The sequence below is a fragment of the Urocitellus parryii genome, chromosome 3 (assembly GCF_045843805.1).
Source record: "Urocitellus parryii isolate mUroPar1 chromosome 3, mUroPar1.hap1, whole genome shotgun sequence".
Lineage (NCBI taxonomy): Eukaryota > Metazoa > Chordata > Mammalia > Rodentia > Sciuridae > Urocitellus > Urocitellus parryii.
In genome coordinates, this window is record NC_135533.1 from 170,234,161 (window position 1) to 170,256,464 (window position 22,304).

The window sequence follows — 22,304 nt, forward strand, 5'->3', positions numbered from 1 at the left end:
TCATCATTTATTAACCAAAATACTTCAAAAGTTTCTTCTTCAAATATTTATTTACCCTGAAGGATAGTTCACAAAAAGAAGGCAGGGTAGTGCTCGATACTCTTTATTCTTTCCTGATATTTATCAGCCCTTAAAATAAATAGTTTCCTTGGCATCCTCCAAAGGCTATCAGTTAGGGTCTTGTTTAAAAATTTTACTATGAAGTCATAAATTAAAGTATATATGATATATATTTGAAATCACTGTAGCCAACGTTAATTTTTTTTTCAACTTTTAATAGAAGAGTAAGAGTAGATTCCTTGGAAAACTTGGAATGGAACCACCATTTGACCCAACAATCATCCCATTCCTCGGTTTATACCCAAAGGACTTAAAAACAGCATACTACTGGGACACAGCCATATCAATGTTTATAGCAGCACAATTCACAATAGTTAAACTGTGGAGCCAATCTAGATGCCCTTCAGTAGATGAATGGATAGGGAAACTTTGGTGTATATATACGCAATGGAACATTATTCAGCATTAAAAGAGAATAAAATCATAGCATTTGCAGGCAAATGGATGAAGCTGGAGAATATAATGCTAAGTGAAGCAAGCTAATCCCAAAAAACCAAAGGCCGAATGTTTTCTTCGATATGGGGTTCTAGACTCATAATGGTGATTGGACAGGGTGGGTGGGGACATGGGAGGAAAGGAGGAACTTTAGATGGGGCAAAGGGAAAGAAGGAGAAGGGAGTGGGCAAGGGGATGGGAATGATGGTGAAATGAGTTAGACATCATTATCCTAAGTACATGTATAAGACACGAGTGGTGTGAAAATATTCTGTGTACAATTAGTGTCTTGAAAATTATGCTCTATATGTGTAATATAAAATGAATTGCATTCTGCTATCATGTATAACAAATTAGAATTTAAAAAAGAGTAAGAGTAAACATTGTTTTTAAAAAATAGCAGTAGGGATTAAACCCAGGGGTGCTCTATCACTGAGCTATAACACTACCCCTTTTTTAATTTTGAGACAGGGTCTTGCTATGTTCCCAAGCCTGGCCTCAAACTTGTGATCCTCCTGCCTCAGCCTCCAGAAGAGCTGGGATTATAGACCTGCACCACTGTGCCATACTATCAGTATGGATGGTCTCAATTCTGTCATTGTTAAATGTTATGTACATTATTTGCAAGTGTAATATTTCACCATGTGATCCATTTGCACATATTCTTTGTCTTTTTAAATCTATCTTGGTATATAAAACAGCTTGTATTTTCAGCAAGCACGATGGTGCACACCTATGATCCTAGCAACTCAGGAGACTGAGGCAAGAGTTTCCTAATTTCAAGGCTAGTCTCAGCAAATTAGTGAGATCTCATCTCAAAATAACAAATAAAAAGGACTGGGGATGTAGCTCAGTGGTAAATGTTAGTACCAAAAAAAGAAAAAAGAAAAGTTTAGGAGCCCGGATCGGCTGAATTCAAGCTCCCGTTCGCCTGCTTCCCGAAGACAAACAGCTGTGACTCAGCACTAATCCATGCGGCTGAAACAACTGGTCAGCCCTTCTGATCCTCCTGAGGTAAATGCCTACCGAGCCTTCATAGGTAGTGGCCACAGGTTTGAAACGGGGCTTGGGAGAGACAGTAAGGACCCACCCGTTGCATTGGTCACCCGGCAAAGGGAAACAAACTGTCGCCATTTGCAAGAGATACCACCATGGCAGAGAACTGACGTCACCAGACTGCGGCAGAGGCGATAACTTCATTGAAACCTGCGGCTACAGGTGTGTAATCCCCTAGCCTTCCCTCTCCACACATCGGGGAAACCTTAAGGGCCCCTCCCAGCTCTCCCATAAGGGCCCCTCCCAGCTCTCCCGTGAGCGTGATAGCCAGACCGAGAGAATCAGACGTGGCGCGGGACCCACGGAACTCCCAGCTACCGCTCCCACCAGTGCTGACACCTGAGGTCTCTTGCACCAGCTACCGGGGGTGTGGCTACCGGAGGGCAAGTAAAATTCGCTGAGGATTCTCAGCCCCAAGCTCTACAAACTTAGGGTCTGAGGGAATGGCAGACAGGGAGAGTGTGCCCAGGCATTCATAAAAACAGGGCTCCCGGGAGCAGCAGACCTGGCGTGTAGCCAGTATTGTGGTGAGCGGCACCAGTGAGAGGGGCCTGGCTAGAGGAAAAGTGGGGAAGTGACTAGACACAAGAGGAGGCCCTAGGCACTCAGGATTGGAGACTCGCCCAGTCTGGGAGGAGGAGCTGCTGCACAGTGATTGGTTCCCGCGTATTGACAAGAGAAACTTGGCCTGGTGGGCACAGCGCCACCTACTGGAAGAGAAGTTAATCAAACTCTAAGACTGCATTTATTAGGGTTTTTTTTCTCTTTTTTTTTGATTTGAGTTTTTTCTTTCATTCATTTTTCTTTCCTGTTGTTTTTTCAATTTTTTTTCTTTTAATTTTAATTTTAATTTTTTTTATTATTTTTTAATTTTTTTTTCTTTTTTTATTTCCTATTTTTTTCTTCTTTTGTCTTTTCATTTCTTTTCAATTTTCTTATTCCCCCTTCCTTGAATTCTACCTGCTTACCCTCATTCTCTTTAGTGACTTCTTCCCTTCCCTTCTAATACCTTTCCTCCCAAGCATCAAATAAATTTATAGGAGTAAACAGTAACTCAGCAGTCAAACAGAATAAGAAGTAACATGAGCAGCTTGAAAAAGCAAGGAAGAAAAGTAGGACAAACAATGCAGGACAGCCTAAATATTCAGGAGGACCTAGAGTCATCAGAAAAATGGTCATATAAAGAACTCAAGGAACACCTTAGACAGATGGAATGGAACCTTAAAGGGGATACGAGACAGCAAATTCAAGCAGCGAAAGAACACATTGAGAATGAATTACATAAACAGATAAAAGAAGAAGTTAAGCATCTTTATCAGGAGATAGAGATTATTAAAAATAATCAAACAATACTTCTAGAAATGAAGGAAATGATAAACCAAATTAAAAACTCAATTGAGAGTATCACTAACAGAGTGGATCAAGTAGAAGCCAGAACGTCAGATAATGAAGACAAAATATGTCATCTTGAAAAGAGTCTAGCCAACTCAGAAAGGCTGGTAAAAAATCACGAGAAAAACATCCAAGAGTTATGGGATAACATAAAAAAACCAAATTTACGGGTCATCGGGATAGAAGAAGGTACAGAGATTCAAACCAAGGGAATGAGTAACCTGCTGAATGAAATAATTACAGAAAACTTTCCAGAAATAAAAAAGGAAACAGATATACAAATTGAAGATGCATACAGGACACCGAGCACACAAAATCACAGTAGACCAAAGCCAAGACACATTGTTATGAAGATATCCAATATACAGAACAAAGAGAAAATATTAAAAGCTACAAGAGAAAAGAGAAAGATTACATTCAGGGGTAAACCAATAAGGTTAACAACGGATTTTTCATCACAGACGCTGAAAGCAAGAAGGTCATGGAACAATGTATTTCAAACACTGAAAGACAATGGATGCCAACCAAGAATTCTGTATCCAGCAAAATTAAGCTTCAGGTATGACAACGAAATAAGAATATTTCATGATAAACAAAAGTTAAAAGAATTTGCAGCCAGAAAACCAGCACTGCAAAACATTTTGAGCAAAACACTACACGAGGAAGAAATGAAAAACAATAACCAAAACCATCAGAGGGAAGTGCCTCGGTAAAGACAGAGGGCGAGGGGAAAGATAATCATGGAGAAACAAACTAAATTTTTTTTTAAAAAAAGGATAAATAATCAAACATGGCTGGAAGTACAAACCATATATCAATAGTAACTCTAAATGTTAATGGCTTAAACTCTCCAATAAAGCGACATAGGCTGGTATCATGGATTAAAAAAAACAAATCCAACAATATGCTGCCTCCAGGAGACACATCTGATTGGAAAAGACATACACAGGCTAAAGGTGAAAGGATGGGAAAAAATATACCACGCACACGGTCCTCGTAAGCAAGCAGGGGTGTCCATCCTCATATCGAATAAAATCGACTTCAAGACTAAGTTAATCAAAAGGGATAAGGAAGGACATTATATACTGTTAAAAGGAACCATTCACCAACAAGACATAACAATTATCAATATTTATGCACCAAATAATGGTGCTGCGACATTCATAAAACAAATTCTCATCAAGTTCAAGAATCAAATAGACCACAACACAATAATTATGGGTGACTTCAACACACCTCTCTCACCGTTGGACAGATCCTCCAAACAAAAGGTGAATAAAGAAACTACAGAACTCAATACCACAATCAATAACCTGGACTTAACTGATATATATAAAATATATCAACCATCATCAAATGGATATACTTTTTTCTCAGCAGCACATGGATCCTTCTCAAAAATAGACCATATATTATGCCATAGGGCAACCCTCAGTAAATATAAAGGGGTGGAGATAATACCATGCATTTTATCTGATCATACTGGAATGAAACTGGAAATCAATGATAAAAGAAGGAAGGAAAAATCCTATATCACATGGAAAATGAACAATATGTTACTGAATGATCAATGGGTTACAGAAGACATAAAGGAGGAAATCAAAAAATTCTTAGAGATAAATGAAAATACAGACACAACATATCGGAATCTATGGGACACAATGAAAGCAGTTTTAAGAGGGAAATTCATCGCCTGGAGGTCATTCCTCAAAAAAAGAAAAAACCAACAAATAAATGAGCTCACACTTCATCTCAAAGCCCTAGAAAAGGAAGAGCAAAACAACAGCAAATGTAGCAGAAGGCAAGAAATAATTAAAATCAGAGCGGAAATCAATGAAATTGAAACAAAAGAAAACTACTGAAAAAATTAACAAAACTAAAAGTTGGTTCTTCGAAAAAATAAATAAGATCGACAGACCTTTAGCCATGCTAACGAAGAGAAGAAGAGAGAGAACTCAAATTACTAACATACGGGATGAAAAAGGCAATATCACAACAGATGCTACAGAAATACAGAAGACATTTAGAAATTATTTTGAAAACCTATATTCCAATAAAATAGAAGATAGTGAAGACATCAATAAATTTCTTAAGTCATATGATTTGCCCAGACTGAGTCAGGAGGATACACACAATTTGAACAGACCAATATCAATGGATGAAATTGAAGAAGCAATCAAAAGACTACCAACCAAGAAAAGCCCAGGACCGGATGGATATACAGTGGAATTTTAGAAAACCTTTAAAGAAGAATTAATACCAATACTTTTCAAGTTATTTCAGGAAATAGAAAAAGAGGGAGCTCTTCCAAATTCATTCTATGAAGCCAACATCACCCTGATTCCGAAACCAGACAAAGACACCTCAAAGAAAGAAAACTACAGCCCAATATCTCTAATGAACCTAGATGCAAAAATCCTCAATAAAATTCTGGCGAATCGGATTCAAAAACACATCAAAAAAATTGTGCACCATGATCAAGTAGGATTCATCCCTGGGATGCAAGGATGGTTCAATATACGGAAATCAATAAATGTTATTCACCACATCAATAGACTTAAAAATAAGAACCATATGATCATCTCGATAGACATAGAAAAAGCATTCGACAAAGTACAGCATCCCTTTATGTTCAAAACTCTAGAAAAACTAGGGATAACAGGAACATACCTCAACGTTGTAAAAGCAATCTATGCTAAGCCTCAGGCTAGCATCATTCTGAACGGAGAAAAATTGAAGGAATTCCCTCTAAAATCTGGAACAAGACAGGGATGCCCTCTCTCACCACGTCTGTTCAACATAGTTCTCGAAACACTGGCCAGAGCAATTAGACAGACGAAAGATTAAAGACATAAAAATAGGAAAAGAAGAACTTAAATTATCACTATTTGCGGACGACATGATTCTATACCTAGAAGACCCAAAAGGGTCTACAAAGAAACTACTAGAACTAATAAATAATTCAGCAAAGTGGCAGGATATAAAATCAACACGCATAAATCAAAGGCATTTCTGTATATCAGCGACAAAACTTCTGAAACGGAAATGAGGAAAAACACTCCATTTACAATATCCTCAAAAAAAAAAATAAATAAAATACTTGGGAATCAACCTAACAAAAGAGGTGAAAGATTTATACAATGAAAACTACAGAACCCTAAAGAGAGAAGTAGAAGAAGATCTTAGAAGATGGAAAAATACACCATGTTCATGGATAGGCAGAACTAACATTATCAAAATGGCAATATTACCAAAAGTTCTCTATAGGTTTAATGCAATGCCAATCAAAATCCCAACGGCATTTCTTGTAGAAATAGATAAAGCAATCATGAAATTCATATGGAAAAATAAAAGACCCAGAATAGCAAAAGCAATTCTAAGCAGGAAGTGTGAATCAGGCGGTATAGCGATACCAGATTTCAAACTATATTACAGAGCAATAGTGACAAAAACAGCATGGTACTGGTACCAAAACAGGCGGGTGGACCAATGGTATAGAATAGAGGACACAGAGACTAATCCACAAAGTTACAACTATCTTATATTTGATAAAGGGGATAAAAGCATGCAATGGAGGAAGGGTAGCATCTTCAACAAATGGTGTTGGGAAAACTGGAAATCCATATGCAACAAAATGAAACTGAATCCCTTTCTCTCGCCATGCACAAAAGTTAACTCAAAATGGATCAAGGAGCTAGATATCAAATCAGAGACTCTGCTTCTGATAGAAGAAAAAGTTGGCTCCGATCTACATATTGTGGGGTCGGGCTCCAAATTCCTTAATAGGACACCCATAGCACAAGAGTTAATAACAAGAATCAACAAATGGGACTTACTCAAACTAAAAAGTTTTTTCTCAGCAAGAGAAACAATAAGAGAGGTAAATAGGGAGCCTACATCATGGGAACAAATTTTTACTCCTCACACTTCAGATAGAGCCCTAATATCCAGAGTATACAAAGAACTCAAAAAAATTAGACAATAAGATAATAACCCAATCAACAAATGGGCCAAGGACCTGAACAGAAACTTCTCAGAGGAGGATATACAATCAATCAACAAGTACATGAAAAAATGCTCACCATCTCTAGCAGTCAGAGAAATGCAAATCAAAACCACCCTAAGATATCATCTCACACCAGTAAGATTGGCAGCCACTATGAAGTCAAACAACAAGTGCTGGCGAGGATGTGGAGAAAAGGGTACACTTGTACATTGCTGGTGGGACTGCAAATTGGTGCGGCCAATTTGGAAAGCAGTATGGAGATTCCTGGGAAAGCTGGGAATGGAACCACCATTTGACCCTGTTATTGCCCTTCTCGGACTATTCCCTGAAGACCTTAAAAGAGCATGCTACAGGGATACTGCCACATCGATGTTCATAGCAGCACAATTCACAATAGCTAGACTGTGGAACCAACCCAGATGCCCTTCAATAGATGAATGGATAAAAAAAAATGTGGCATTTATACACCATGAAATATTACACAGCACTTAAAAATGACAAAATCATGGAATTTGCAGGGAAATGGATGGCACTAGAGCAGATTATGCTTAGTGAAGCTAGCCAATCCCTAAAAAACAAATACCAAATGTCTTCTTTGATATAATGAAAACAACTATGAACAGAGCAGGGAGGAAGAGCAGGAAGAAAAGATTAACATGAAACAGTGACATGAGATGGGAGGGAAAGGGAGAGAAAAGGGAAATTGCATGGAAATGAAGGGAGACCCTCATTGCTATACAAAATTACATATAAGAGGTTGTGAGGGGAATGGGAAAATAAACAAGGAGAGAAATGAATTACAGTAGATGGGGTAGAGAGAGAAGATGTGAGGGAAGGGGAGAGGGGATAGTAGGGGATAGGAAAGGTAGCAGAATACAACAATTACTAATAGGGCATTATGTAAAATTGTGGATGTGTAACCGACGTGATTCTGCAATCTGCATTTGGGGTAAAATTGGGAGTTCATAACCCACTTCAATCTAATGTATGAAATATGATATGTCAAGAGCTTTGTAATGTTGTGAACAACCAATAAAAAAAAGAAAGAAAAGTTTATATTTTCTGCTAACTTTTATATTAACACATTTATATAATACTTTTAGTCTTGTTTTGGGACTATTTTCTTTTTTTCTCTCTAAACATTAACATCTCCTCTAGTAAACTTCAGCATCTCAATTCATACTCCCTGCTAAAACTTAACAGGTAACTAGTTAAATTACACGACAATAAAGACAGTTAAAATTTTCAAAAGGCAATAAGTAAACTTATACCACTACTTATATGCTTTCCCCACTATGTCCCATATTTTTATAGTGATATTCTATCTACATTGTCAGAGTTCCCTTACATAGTACAATGTCTCCTTTAATTATATAGTGTATACTATACAACTATAATATATATTTAATGTGTCACTAATAGCTCTTATGCTAACATTACTTCATTCATTTGGCTTTCTAAAGTTCATTCTCTAGAAAATTTATGAAAGGTTCCCATGAACAATGTTCCTCAAGTACTTTACCTATTGCTAACAGTTTTCATACGATCTTTATACCTAAAATTCAGCTTGGCTAGATTTAAAATCCTTGTTATATTCTTTCATTGAATTTCTTAAATTTGTATTTCAAGTGTTCCACTATCTTTTGGTATAAACCACTACTGTTAATAACTCTCATGACAACTTTGTTTCCTTTCCTTTGCAAGAAACCTGGTCTTTTGCATAAACAACCAAAGAATTATTTTTTGCCTTAAACTTCAATAATTTCACTGGAACTTCCCCGACCCCCACTAATGGGGAGTAAACTCAGTGTCTAAGCACATACTACACAATGCTCTACTACTGAACTACATTCCCAGACCTATTGATTTTTATTTTTGAGACAGGGTCTTACTAAATTGCTTGGACTAGCCTAGAACTTTCAATCCTCTGGGATTACAGGTATATACTCTGGTGTGTAGCCAGCCAGAACACACGTTGATACAGTGGTTCTCATTTGATTTTCCTACATACTTAATGAGCTTTATAGTATGAACTTCACATTGTCTTTTATTCCAGCAAAGTTTATTTATATTATAGTTTATTGTATTTTATTGTTTCATTCCTTTGGTTTTCTTCTTCTGTTTTATGTATATTAAATCATTATAATCAATCTAATTTTTCTTAAGTCCTTTTTTCTTGCCCCACACATTTTTACTTAAAAATGTTTTCTTACTGTGTTATTGGAATATTTTTAACAAGTTCCTGGGTGTATGGGAAAAACCTCTCCCCCAAATAAAAGATACGTTGAATTCCTTAAAAAAATGAAAGAGTTTTCTTTACTTTCACCTTCTATTTCTCTTCAGATATAATCTATGGTGTTGATTCATTCCTGTCTTCATTTTAACTAAGTTTTCATGTCTAATTTTTTTTCTGTTTCCAGCCTAAGTTCTACTTTTTCTCTTTTTAAATCTTCCTCTCCTCTAGTCATCTCATTTCTGAATTTTTATAAATTTTATTTTGCTTTTATCATTACTACTACTGTTACTATTAGCTTGTTTTGAAATGTTTTTATTAAACATAGTATTCATCAATTTTACTCTATTTTCTTTTTGTCATAATAATCTTACATGACGTTCAACTAAAACCATTTCTGTTGTTCTTGGATTAAATGAGATGTACTTTCCTATAATCTTTAGATGAGATGATAGGCTAGGTAGCTTCAGGCCTCTAGAGCTTCCTCTTATTTGTTTATTTATTTTGGTACTAGATGGAACCCAGGAGCTCTCTACCACTGAGCTATGTACCCCAGACCTTTTAACTTAATTTTTCCCCATTTTAAAAAATTCTTTTTAGTTATATACAACACCAGGATATACCCTGACATAATCACAAAAGCATGGAACACAACCAGCTCCACCCCAATTCAGTCCCCAACACTTCCTCCATGCCCTCCCTCACTACTCCCCTCACTCTACTCTATCAATCCTTCATCAAACCATTTACAGTTTACTTTTTTAAATTACTATGTTAGTGTAGTATGGATATACCTGATGCCAGGACCCACTGTGCCAAATCCATGCATGCACACACAAAAGTTCAGTAAGATTTATTCCCCTGTTCTTTCTTTTTCCTCCTTCTTAATCCCCTCTACTATACTGATGCAATTCCCTCTCCCTTCTTTTTTCTTCTTCCCTCCCACGCCACTTTATTTTGGATTAGCTCCCACATATCACAAAAACATTTGACCTTTGACTTCTGGGGACTTTGAGACCAATCTAACCAAATTGCTCAGGTTGGCCTCAAACATGCAATCTCCCTGCCTCTATCTCTCAAATTGCTGGGATTTAAGGGGTGCATCACTATGCCTGGTTTTGTATTCTTTTCTACAAAGTAAAAATATATCTTACTAGAAGTCCATAATAACTCATCATCTCTAAACAACATTCTTCACTAAAAGAAAAATGCTGATTTCAGGGGTGGATTGAAAAAAAATGAAAAAAAAAAAAACTTAAGTCAAAAAAATAAAAAACTGCCAAAAAAAAGGAAAGGTACATATCAAAAGGGCACATTCTAGCTTAAAGAGGTATCTAACTTGATGAATCTAAGACAATTTCAGCATAAAACAAATAATAACAATAAAAGATTATAACCCATTGAATAAAATCAGAATCATGAGTCTACATTGACATACTACATATACATGTGTATGTATATATATATATATATATATATATATATATATATATATATATATATATACAAAAATGGGAGAAATGAGAAACCTCTTTCTATAGTAGAAAGTCAATTAAGAAACATAGAAGAGGGCTGGGGATGTGGCTCAAGCGCGATCGCCTGGCATGTATGTGGCCCGGGTTCGATCGTCAGCATCACATACAAAACAAAGATGTTGTGTCTGCCGAAAACTAAAAAAAAAAAAAAAAAAAAATTAAAAAATTCTCTCTCTCTCTCCCTCTCTCTCTCACTCTCTCTAAAAAAGAAAAAAAAAGAAACATAGAAGAAATTAGAAAAACACCATTTGGTAACCTGTAGAGTAATAATTGTTTCAAATAAAACTTTTTAGTGAATGCTAAAAATAGTGGGTGAACAGTGATATTTTAACAATTGCAAAGCATTTATTAGATGTTAATTAATTTAAAAGGGTAAAAGTATATGTGTGTGTGTGTATATACTTAAATATATAAATAGACACTTTTTTTTTTTAACACATAGGGCACTTTTTTACTGAGCTATATCCCTAGTCACTCTTTTTTTTTGTTTTGAAACAGGCTCTAAGTTGCAGATGCTGGCCTCAAATTTGTAGTCCTTCTACCTCAATTTCCTGAGTCGCTGGGATTGTAGGTGTGCACCACTGAGCCTGCAAATAATTTTAATGGAAAACTCTTGTAAATACCAACTTAATCTAAGTGATGAAAGTTAATATCAGTATTGGACAAATCAACAACATGCATCTTCCAATTAGGATACACTAAAAGGACATAATTTCTGCATTTTTCCTACCAAAAGTACACAATCTGAATCTACAGAAATATAAGACACATCCAAATTTGGAACAACTCTATTCAGTAAATATCCTGTACTATACAAAAATGTCAAGACCAAGAAAGACAAAGAAAAGGTAAGAAAACTAAAGAGGTATAACATCTAAATGCCATGTGATCCTGGACTAGATTCTTTCTGGTCCAGGAACAGAAATAGGGCATAATGACCATTCCTGGGAGCAGAACACCACGAATATTATTGGGAAAACTGACCTGTACCTTTCAATGTGTCAAAGCCATGAAAGACAAAAGTCTGAGGAACATTTCAGATATAAAAGGAAACTTATTTATGAGACATGACAACCAAATGCAACACATGATCCAGGATTTTCTTTTATTATTAAATTGTTATTAGGACAATTGTTAAAAAGCTTTAAAAGGTCTGTAGATTAAATAAGGGTACTTGTATCAAAGTTACTTTCCTCATTTTGATATTTTACTGTGCTCACAAATGCCTTGTTCTTAGAGATACATTAAAGTATTTCTGGGTAAAAGGGCATTATGTCTAAAACTGACTCTCAGTTTGCTAAAAAAGCATGCGTGGGCAGGAGAGAAAGGATAAAGCAAATGTGGTAAAATGTCAACATTTGGGGAAACTTGGCAAAAAGTCTCCAAGACTTTTCTTTACTATTCTTATAACTTTTGTGTAAATCTGAAATTACATTAAAATAAGAAGTTAAAAGATATATAAAGTCTAGTGTCCTCTAAAATCTGTAGTCTCTCTTCCCTTTCCCCACTTTTATCTCATCCTTCTTCTGACTTTATTCTTCTCTCTCTCCTGGCTCAATCTGGACTTATCTCTCAGAAGGGCTCCTTCCTGGAATGGAACTTCAGTTGGTTCTCAGTTCCCAAATTGCTTAAGGGTAAGAGGAGAGAGGATAATAAAAATAGGAAGAGAATGGACAGTATGTCAAACTGACTCAATATACTTAAAAACAGCCAGACCTTCCAGTGCCAAACTCAACCAATCTCACAGTTTTAAAGGGTGAGAATCAAATGATGTCCTCTACGAACATCATAAAAAGTTGATGCTTTATGGAGAAAATAATTTTAAAAGAGAGGGAAATGTGTATTATTCCTTATAATTGTTTTCATCTGAACTGTTAACCTAAAAAAGTTGAGTCAACTTATCTATGTGCCTTGGAAACTGAAAATCTCAGTCTCTTGTCAATTCAAACTTTCTTACAGCAAAGTCATATCAAGTCTTGCCAGAAAGTATTACCTTCTGGGGCTTCAAGAGTCTTCTTATTTTGCTCACACCACCCAATGGGGTAAAGATCAGCCTTCCTGATGTCACACCAGAAATCTGCTCTCCGGTCCTCTCCGTAGCCATCATAGCGGAGAAGAAGCAACTGCTCACAAGCAGTAATGATGGTGGCAACCCAGTAGGTCTCAGGATTTGTTCTCACAGCCACCTCCAGTTTCATCCCAGGAGCAAATCCATTTTGCAAACGCGTATCCACCTGAACAGAAACATGTTATTAGGCACTAGTCAAGTTATCTCAGACAAGTATTACTCTGCCCAACATTCTTTTCAATTCTGAAGCACTAAATTCAATAAAATCTTCTCCAGGGAAACCTGAGAAATTCCCATTCTAACTCAGAAGAGTGAACCAAAGAAAACAGAAATAGAAACAGAAGAAACTCAATATTTTCACCAAAGCAGTCTACTTTGATTACAGAAAATACTTTCAATTAAGTATATAAACTACTAAATAGGAGCAGCCTTCAACAGAAGTTTTCAAGAGTAATTTCTAGATCATTCAATAGAAAATGTATGAAATCAGAAATAGGGAAAGGATAAAAATGTTGTAATGATAATAAATTAGTATAATATATACTATGTGGAGGGTGTCATACTTCCCAATGTCCCTAAAACAGACTGTTTCCACTAGTTATCCTTCATTAATAATTAATAATATTGTTTTGTATGTGTTCTAATTCCCGAAGAAAAATTACATGGTAATAAAGGTATGGGTTAGCAATTCTAATACTACTTTATGTGTATTCTTGGATTAAGTAAATAAATATGTTGTGGATAAGGAAGGCCAGGTTTCTCACTGTGGAAGGAAAACAAATAAGGAAAAGGGAAAACTAAAGTAAACTCTGTAGTTCTGGGCTAAAATCAGAGGTATCTGAAGGAGAAAATAATGATAGATATCTAGATAGATGAATAATAGAAAAAAGTGTAGATGTATTATATGTTTGTGTTACTATATTTGTATTTCCTATCTCTGTGAATTGACAGGTAATACAAATAACGATGTCCAAAATCAACAAGCAAGCACCCAAATCTTGATTTCTAAATGCCATCTTCCAGTAAAAAAAAAGAACAAAAGCTACTTGGAGAAATTTTAACAACAATTCTGTGGAAAGAAAATAAAGTAAAAGTCTGGAATATCTTATGATGCCATAAAGTAAAGAAATGGTCAAAAAATGATGAGGTATGTCCGAAAGGCATGGAAGACAACTAGAAGGATATCCCGGCAGCCACATTTCAAATAGGAGCAATACGATAAATAAGGAGAATAGTGAATTATAAATCACTAGCAATATAAATATTCATGAGTCCACAATGAAAAGAAAGAAAGAGAGGGGGAAAAGATGGAAGGAGGGAGGAACAAATATTCCTTGAAGCAGAAATCCAATCAGTAAATACAGAAAAAAAAAAGATGAAAATAGAAAATCACTATTAGACAAACATTATAAAATAAACAATGGCAGACATTCAAGAATCACAAATGAACACTAAAATTTCCATGATGAGAAACAGTATCTGCACAAACTCAAAGGTTTTTCCCTTTAAAATTCTTATTAATTGTAAAAGGGAAAACAGTAACACTACAGTGAATAAACGTGGCAGACAGCACTTTATTTAACTATTTAATCAAAGTTAACATCATCGGTCCTAAAATTTCAATATTATGTATCCTTTCTTTACATCATTCTTGACTTTATTCTTGACATTCCTGCAAAATCTGCATAAATTCAATCCAATCATGGGGGCAAAAACAAATCTAAATTGAAGAATATTCCACAAAATAACTGACTTGAAACACATATTCTTCAAAAAGTATCAAGTAAAAAAAAAAAATTTTAAGTATCAAGTCCACGAATGACAAATGAAGAATGATGAGGAACTGTCATACACTGAAGAAAACTATGGAGACACAACAAATAAATGTAGTGTGACAATCAAAATCACTGTAAACTGAAAGTGAAGACCTGAAAAAAATAGAGCCAGCAAAGATAAGTCCCACATTCTGTATAATTTTTTTTTCTTCTAGTCGCTACAGTGTCTTACTACTGAAAGGTTACTTTTATCCTGAATTATAACTGTAATACCACCCACGTTTTGATGCTATCAATATGATTATTTTCTGTGTAGGGTTTCTATTGCTAAGCACTACTTATAAGATTCATTCTCACTATCATATGTAAGAATACTCTTTTCGTTATTGTATAATATTCCCCAACACAAATCTGCAAGAGTATATCCATTCTACTATTACTAGTACTAGGTTTAGGGGCACCTTCATAGTTTTGAGAGGCTACAAATAACAATGCCATGAACATTTCTATATGCCTCTTGGTACATACACACATTCATTTCCATAAGAGAAATTACCAAGGTGTTTTCCAAAGTAGTCATACCAATTCATTCCCATATTTTTATTCACACTATATTTTGGAGGCCTGTTCTCTGAAGGTTATTTGTACTGCAAATAACTGTTGAGAGCCACAGCCAAAGGGGCCCCAGAAAACTTCCAGCTGCCAGCAAACTCCCAGCTGCCGGCTGATGATTGGCTCACAGTGGCCCCAGCAACATCTAGCTGATTGGCTCCTCTGCGGCGATGTTCATTGGGCTGTTTCCCTGCCCTTCAAGCTGCCAGCTGATGATTGGCTCACAGTGACCCCAGCAACATCTAGCTGATTGGCTCCTCTGCAGTCATGTTCATTGGGCTGTTTCCCTGCCCTTCAGACTACGGAACTGCTCATTGGGGGACTTCTTTGGCTCCGCCCACGCGACCCAGCCAATCGGCCTCAAGAGCAGGAGGATTGTGGGAGGTGGTGTGGTTGGTGTGTGGGAGAGGCTTCTGGAAGCCGGTGGTGGCAGTTGGGCTCTGAGGGTTTTCCTGAGGAGCTGTTTTGTTTGGCGTTTGTAGTTTTAAAAATAAAGTTTGTTTCTTTTGATAAGTGGCTCCTGAATTGTGCCCAGTCAGACTGCGGCATTCATTAGCCCAATGTCTCCCTCTACGGCATCGTGGGCAAATACCCGGTATTCTATTCCTTTGATACCTAGTATTGTTAAACCCTCCTCCTATGGGGCAATTCCTTTTAAAATGTCCTGCTTGTTGACAATTGTAGCATGTTCTTAGCCCGGCATCTAAAGCCTGTTTTACTGCAGCTGCCACAATTTGCCCTTGTTCATTAATGTCTCTGGCATCTAAAGCCTGTTTTACTGCAGCTGCCACAATTTGCCCTTGTTCATTAATGTCTCTGGCATCTAAAGCCTGTTTTACTGCAGCTGCCATGACTTGCTCTTGTTCATTAATGTCTCTACACAATTTAATATATTTGTTTAAATCTTCCTGTTTCCATGGTCTAATGATATCTCTGCACCAACGATTCGCTTGGTCATAAGCCAGTTGTTTTATTAATGGCATTGCTTGTTCTGTATTCCCAAAAACTCTGGTAGCTGTTTGAATAAGCCTATCTACAAATTCAGCATAAGGTTCATTAGCTCCTTGTATTATCTTAGATAATTGACCTTGTAAACCTCCATGTCCTTGTAAAGTCTTCCATGCCTTAAGTGCATCTATAGCAATTTGTGCGTATACACCAGGATCATATGCAAGTTGTTGCTGCCGATCCTCATAAGGTCCCTTTCCTAACAACATATCTAGATTTCTCTGAGGATAACCAGCTGCTGCATTTCCCATAGCTGTCTCCTTGCAAAATTCCTCATTAGCAACCTTCCATAACAGGTATTGTCCTCCAGTTAGCACAGCTTTACACATATTAGCCCAATCTGCTGGCGTCATGTTTAAGTTGGTAATGGATTCGATCAAGCTTACAGTGAAGGGTGCTTGAGGACCATAGGTTGTTACAGCCTCTTTTAGCTCCTTCACTGTTTTGTAAAATAAACCCTGGTGAATTCGCTGCCCTCCTACCTCAAATACAGGGCATACTTGAGATCCTGTCTCAGGATCCCAACTATCAACTGCGGGGGTTGGGAGTTGAGAGCCACAGCCAAAGGGGCCCCAGAAAACTTCCAGCTGCCAGCAAACTCCCAGCTGCCGGCTGATGATTGGCTCACAGTGGCCCCAGCAACATCTAGCTGATTGGCTCCTCTGCGGCGATGTTCATTGGGCTGTTTCCCTGCCCTTCAAGCTGCCAGCTGATGATTGGCTCACAGTGACCCCAGCAACATCTAGCTGATTGGCTCCTCTGCAGTCATGTTCATTGGGCTGTTTCCCTGCGATGTTGAGAGCCACAGCCAAAGGGGCCCCAGAAAACTTCCAGCTGCCAGCAAACTCCCAGCTGCCGGCTGATGATTGGCTCACAGTGGCCCCAGCAACATCTAGCTGATTGGCTCCTCTGCGGCGATGTTCATTGGGCTGTTTCCCTGCCCTTCAAGCTGCCAGCTGATGATTGGCTCACAGTGACCCCAGCAACATCTAGCTGATTGGCTCCTCTGCAGTCATGTTCATTGGGCTGTTTCCCTGCCCTTCAGACTACGGAACTGCTCATTGGGGGACTTCTTTGGCTCCGCCCACGCGACCCAGCCAATCGGCCTCAAGAGCAGGAGGATTGTGGGAGGTGGTGTGGTTGGTGTGTGGGAGAGGCTTCTGGAAGCCGGTGGTGGCAGTTGGGCTCTGAGGGTTTTCCTGAGGAGCTGTTTTGTTTGGCGTTTGTAGTTTTAAAAATAAAGTTTGTTTCTTTTGATAAGTGGCTCCTGAATTGTGCCCAGTCAGACTGCGGCATTATTCAGGAGCCACTTATCAAAAGAAACAAACTTTATTTTTAAAACTACAAACGCCAAACAAAACAGCTCCTCAGGAAAACCCTCAGAGCCCAACTGCCACCACCGGCTTCCAGAAGCCTCTCCCACACACCAACCACACCACCTCCCACAATCCTCCTGCTCTTGAGGCCGATTGGCTGGGTCGCGTGGGCGGAGCCAAAGAAGTCCCCCAATGAGCAGTTCCGTAGTCTGAAGGGCAGGGAAACAGCCCAATGAACATGACTGCAGAGGAGCCAATCAGCTAGATGTTGCTGGGGTCACTGTGAGCCAATCATCAGCTGGCAGCTTGAAGGGCAGGGAAACAGCCCAATGAACATCGCCGCAGAGGAGCCAATCAGCTAGATGTTGCTGGGGCCACTGTGAGCCAATCATCAGCCGGCAGCTGGGAGTTTGCTGGCAGCTGGAAGTTTTCTGGGGCCCCTTTGGCTGTGGCTCTCAACAAATAACTTCTCATTTTCATGATGGTATCTTTTGATGAACTTGAGTTCTAAATTTTAATGTATATTTTAAATTTGTGTTTTCTCTATATTTTTAAACAAATCTTGCCCCACCTCTAGAGGTCACAGAGATGATATAATATTACTATCTAGAAGCTTTTCATATTTAGAACTGATATCCACCTAGAATTAATATGTGGTTGGAGTTAGGTAGGACCAGGTTTTATTTATTTCAACATGTTTATATAAAAATCAATACCTTCCCCAACCACTATTTATCCCCATCTTTGTTATAAATCAAGTGTCTCTATATAAGTGGATCTGCTTCTGATTTGCTTTTCCTTAGAGCAACACTTTACTTAATCTTAATTAAGTTTGATATCTAGCATATCCAGTATACATACTTTGTTTTAATCTTCAGATATGTCTGGCTATCCCTCCTGCATACATCCTATAATATAATCATTAGAATTAGCTGGCCAATTTCTTCCAAAAAATTTTAGGGGGAATTTAATTTGTGTTGCAATAAGTCTACACACATATTGAGGGAGAAATGACATCTTTTTACAATAGCAATTATCTGATTGATTACATATAAAAAGTATATCCTTTTATATAGGTCATTAACTTACATTAATAATGGCTTGAAATTTCTTTGCAAGTTTTTGTTAACTTATTCCTAGACATTTGATGTTCTTCAATGTTACTATATTTTAATTTAGATCAAAATAATTCTAAATTTCTCTTGAGATTTCTCCCATGATCCATATGTTATTCAGAAGTGTGCTATTTATTCTCTAAGTATTTTGGGATTTTTCACCTATCTTTCTGTTATTGATACCTAGTTTAATTCCACTGTGGTTCTATGGCAGAGAGTGCATGATTTCTATTCCTATTTTACATTTGTTAAAGTGTGTTTTGTAGCCCAGAATGAGATCTATCTATCTTTTTGAATGTTTCATGTGAGGCCCAGTTTATCCATTTAGTTTCTTGTTTCATTGACAAGAATGTGTATTCTGTGTATTCTGCTGTTACTAGATGAGGTATTGTATAGATGGCCATTATATCCAGTTGGTTGATACTGTTGTTGAGCTTAACCATGTCCTCCTTACTGATTTTCTGCTGAAAAATCTGTCCATTTCTGACAGAAGGGTGCTGACTTCTCCACTATAATACTGGATTCATTTTGTCTCTCCCTTGTAGTTCTAAGAATTTTTGCCTTTCTCTTTTTATTTTAATTTGGGTACTGGGGGTACTTTACCAATGAGCTACATCCCCAGTTCTTACCTCACATATTTTGATGCTCTGTTGTTAGGTCCATATATGTTAAGAACTGTTATGTCTTCTTACAGAACTGAGCGCTTCGTCATTAAGTAATATCCTTCTATATACCTGATGACATTTGTGCTTTGAAGTCTACTCCATCTGAAATTAACAGAACTATTCTCACTTTCTTTTGCCTGATATTAGTGTGTGTGTGTGCGTGTGTGTGTGTGTGTGTGTGTGTGTGTATCTAACTATCTGGTACTGGGGATTGAACCCAGGGACACTTTACCACAGAACTACTCTCCAGTCCTTTTTACTTTTCTATTCTTTATTTTAATTTTATTTTTTATTTTGGTACCAGGGATTGAACCTAAGCATACTTAGCCACTCAGCCACATCTCCAGCCCTTTTAGTGTTTTTTTTTTTGTTGTTGTTGTTGTTTGTTTTGTTTTGTTTTGTTTGTTTTTAATTTTAAGACAGGGTCTCACTAGTTGCCTACAGCCTCACTAAGTTGCTTAGGCTAGCTTTGAACCTGCAATTCTCCTGCTTCAGCTCCTGAACCACTAGGAAGGATTATAAAAGGTGTGTGCCACCACGGCTGGCTTTTTATTTTGTGACAGGATCTCACTAAGTTATGCAGGCTGGTCTTGAGCTTGTGATTCTCCTGCCTCAACCTCCTGAGTTGCTGGGATTACAGGTATGCACCACCATTCCCAGACATCCTCCTGAGTTGCTGGGATTACAGGTATGCACCACCATTCCCAGCCATCCAGTTTGTTTGTTTGTTTGTTTTGTTTTGTTTTATTTTATTTGGTACTAGGGATTGAACCCAGGGATGCTTAACCATTGAGCCACAACCCCAACCCTTTCTTGTATTTTTATTTATAGACAGGGTTGAGTTGCTTAGGGCTTCATTAAATTGCTGAGGCTGGCTTTGAATTTGTGATCATCCTGCCTCAGTCTCCTAAACCACTGGGATTACAGGCATATGCCACCAGGCCCAGTTTATCCATTTAGTTTCAATCTGTATATTTTTAATATTTAAAGTAGTTTTCTTGTAGACAATGTATAGTTCTGTCTTGTTTTCTGATCCACTCTGACAATCAACTGGTATATTTAGACCTCTGACATTCAAAGTGATTATTGATAAGAATTGAATTATCTATCATAAACAGGGCTGTGAGATGTAGCTCAGTGGTAGAGAACATGTTTAGCATATACAAGGTTCTGGATTTGATCCTCAGTACATGTGCATGCATGCACACACACATAAATCTACCATATACTATATATTACAGGTTTAAATGTTACCTTATTCTTAGTTTCTACTTTTGTCTTCCACTCTTTTTCTGCCTTTGTGGTTACAAACAGGCAACTGATATGATTCCATTTGATTATTTTGTCCATTTCCCTTATTTTGTGCTGCTGGGGATTAAACTTAGGACTTCACACATGCTAGGCAAGCACTCTAACACTGAGCTACATGTCTAGCCTTGGTCTTCTTTCTTAGTGTATCAGGTTTTGTTTTTGGTTTTTAAACTTTTTAATTGGTTTTCCAAAAATGTGCAATGTACATTTAAAGTAATCCCAATCCATTTCTGAAATAACACTATACTGTTTCATGGGTAGTATGAATACCTTATAATAACAAAACAATTCAAATTCTTCTTTCCCATTCCTTGTATCATTGTTGTCATTTCATTTCACTTATACACATAGGCACATTTATTCAATATATTTATAAACATACATAATTGAATGCATTATTGCTGTTATTATTTTGAGCACTGTTATCTGTTAGTTCAATAAAGAATAAGAAAAGTTGAAAGATTTTATTTTACCTTTTTTTATTCCTTCTCTAATGCTCTTCCTTTTTTTTTTCTTCCTCAGAAACCATGCAAGCAAGAAGAAAGTAGAGTGAAATATTTAAAGCATTGAAAGCAAAAAGTCACCAACCTAGATTTCTGTATCAAGAGAAATTATCTTTAAGAATTGAAGAAGAAATACATTCTCAGACAAACAAAAATTGAGGAATTTTGTCACCAGTAAGCCTGCCTTACAAGAAATAAAAAAATTCTTTAGAAAGAAGAAAAATATTTGATATAAATCAGAAACTAAGAGCTACATAAAGGAAGAGCACTGAAGAAGGAATAAAAGAAGTTAAAATCTTTGATTTTTCTTATTCTTAATTGAACTAACAGATAACAGTTTCTCAAATAATAATAATAATAACAAAGTAGTTGTTGATGACAGCTTAGAATGTTATAGCTTTTATGAGTAAATGACAGCAATGTTATCAAGTACATGAGAGAGGAATTGAGAATACTTAGTTAAAATACATTTGAACTACCTGTGATGAGGAATAGAGTTACTTAAGAGAAGATCTGAATATGTTGTAAACATATACTGCAAACTCAAGACCAAACTACTAAATATTTTTAAAGAATAATAATGATATCCTAAGAATGTAGTGCTAATTGAAATACGACAAAAAAGACAAGTATCATGATTCCTCTTATGTAAGGTACACAGAAAGTATAATAAAGGTTCCCAGGGACAATGAAGAGGAGGAAATGGGAAGTTACTATTTAATGTGTACCAAGATTCTATTGGAGATGATTATAGAAGTTCTGCAGATAGTTGTACAACACTATGAATATACTTAATGCCATTGAATTATACACCTAAAAATTAAACAGTAAACTTTATGTATATTTTTATTAAAACAGCTTGTTTTAATTGAATGGTTGCTAAAGGGTTTTAAATATTCATCTATAATTAGTTGGAGTCTACTTATAAATAATATTTTACCACTTCTTGTGTATATAAAGATCTTACAATGTTATGCTCCCAAATCCTCCCTCCCATTTTTCACGTTACTGTAGTTACATATTATAAACACAAATATTTTCTATTTTTGCTTCAAAGTTAGCTTTTTAAAAATAAGCCTCATATATACATACATACATTCATGCCCTTTTCCATCATTTTCATATTTTTTTGAATATATTCAAATTTCTGTCTT

General features: G+C 36.8%; 1 protein-coding gene across 1 annotated transcript in view; it reads right to left on the reverse strand.

Annotated features, from left to right (window-relative positions):
* Positions 1–22,304, reverse strand: part of Sfmbt1 (Scm like with four mbt domains 1) — a 139,973-nt gene that overhangs the window by 47,160 nt on the left and 70,509 nt on the right. The window contains exon 4 of the mRNA XM_026388573.2: positions 12,771–13,011. Within this exon, the coding sequence (XP_026244358.1) occupies positions 12,771–13,011 (241 nt within the window). The remainder of the gene's footprint in view (positions 1–12,770; positions 13,012–22,304) is intronic.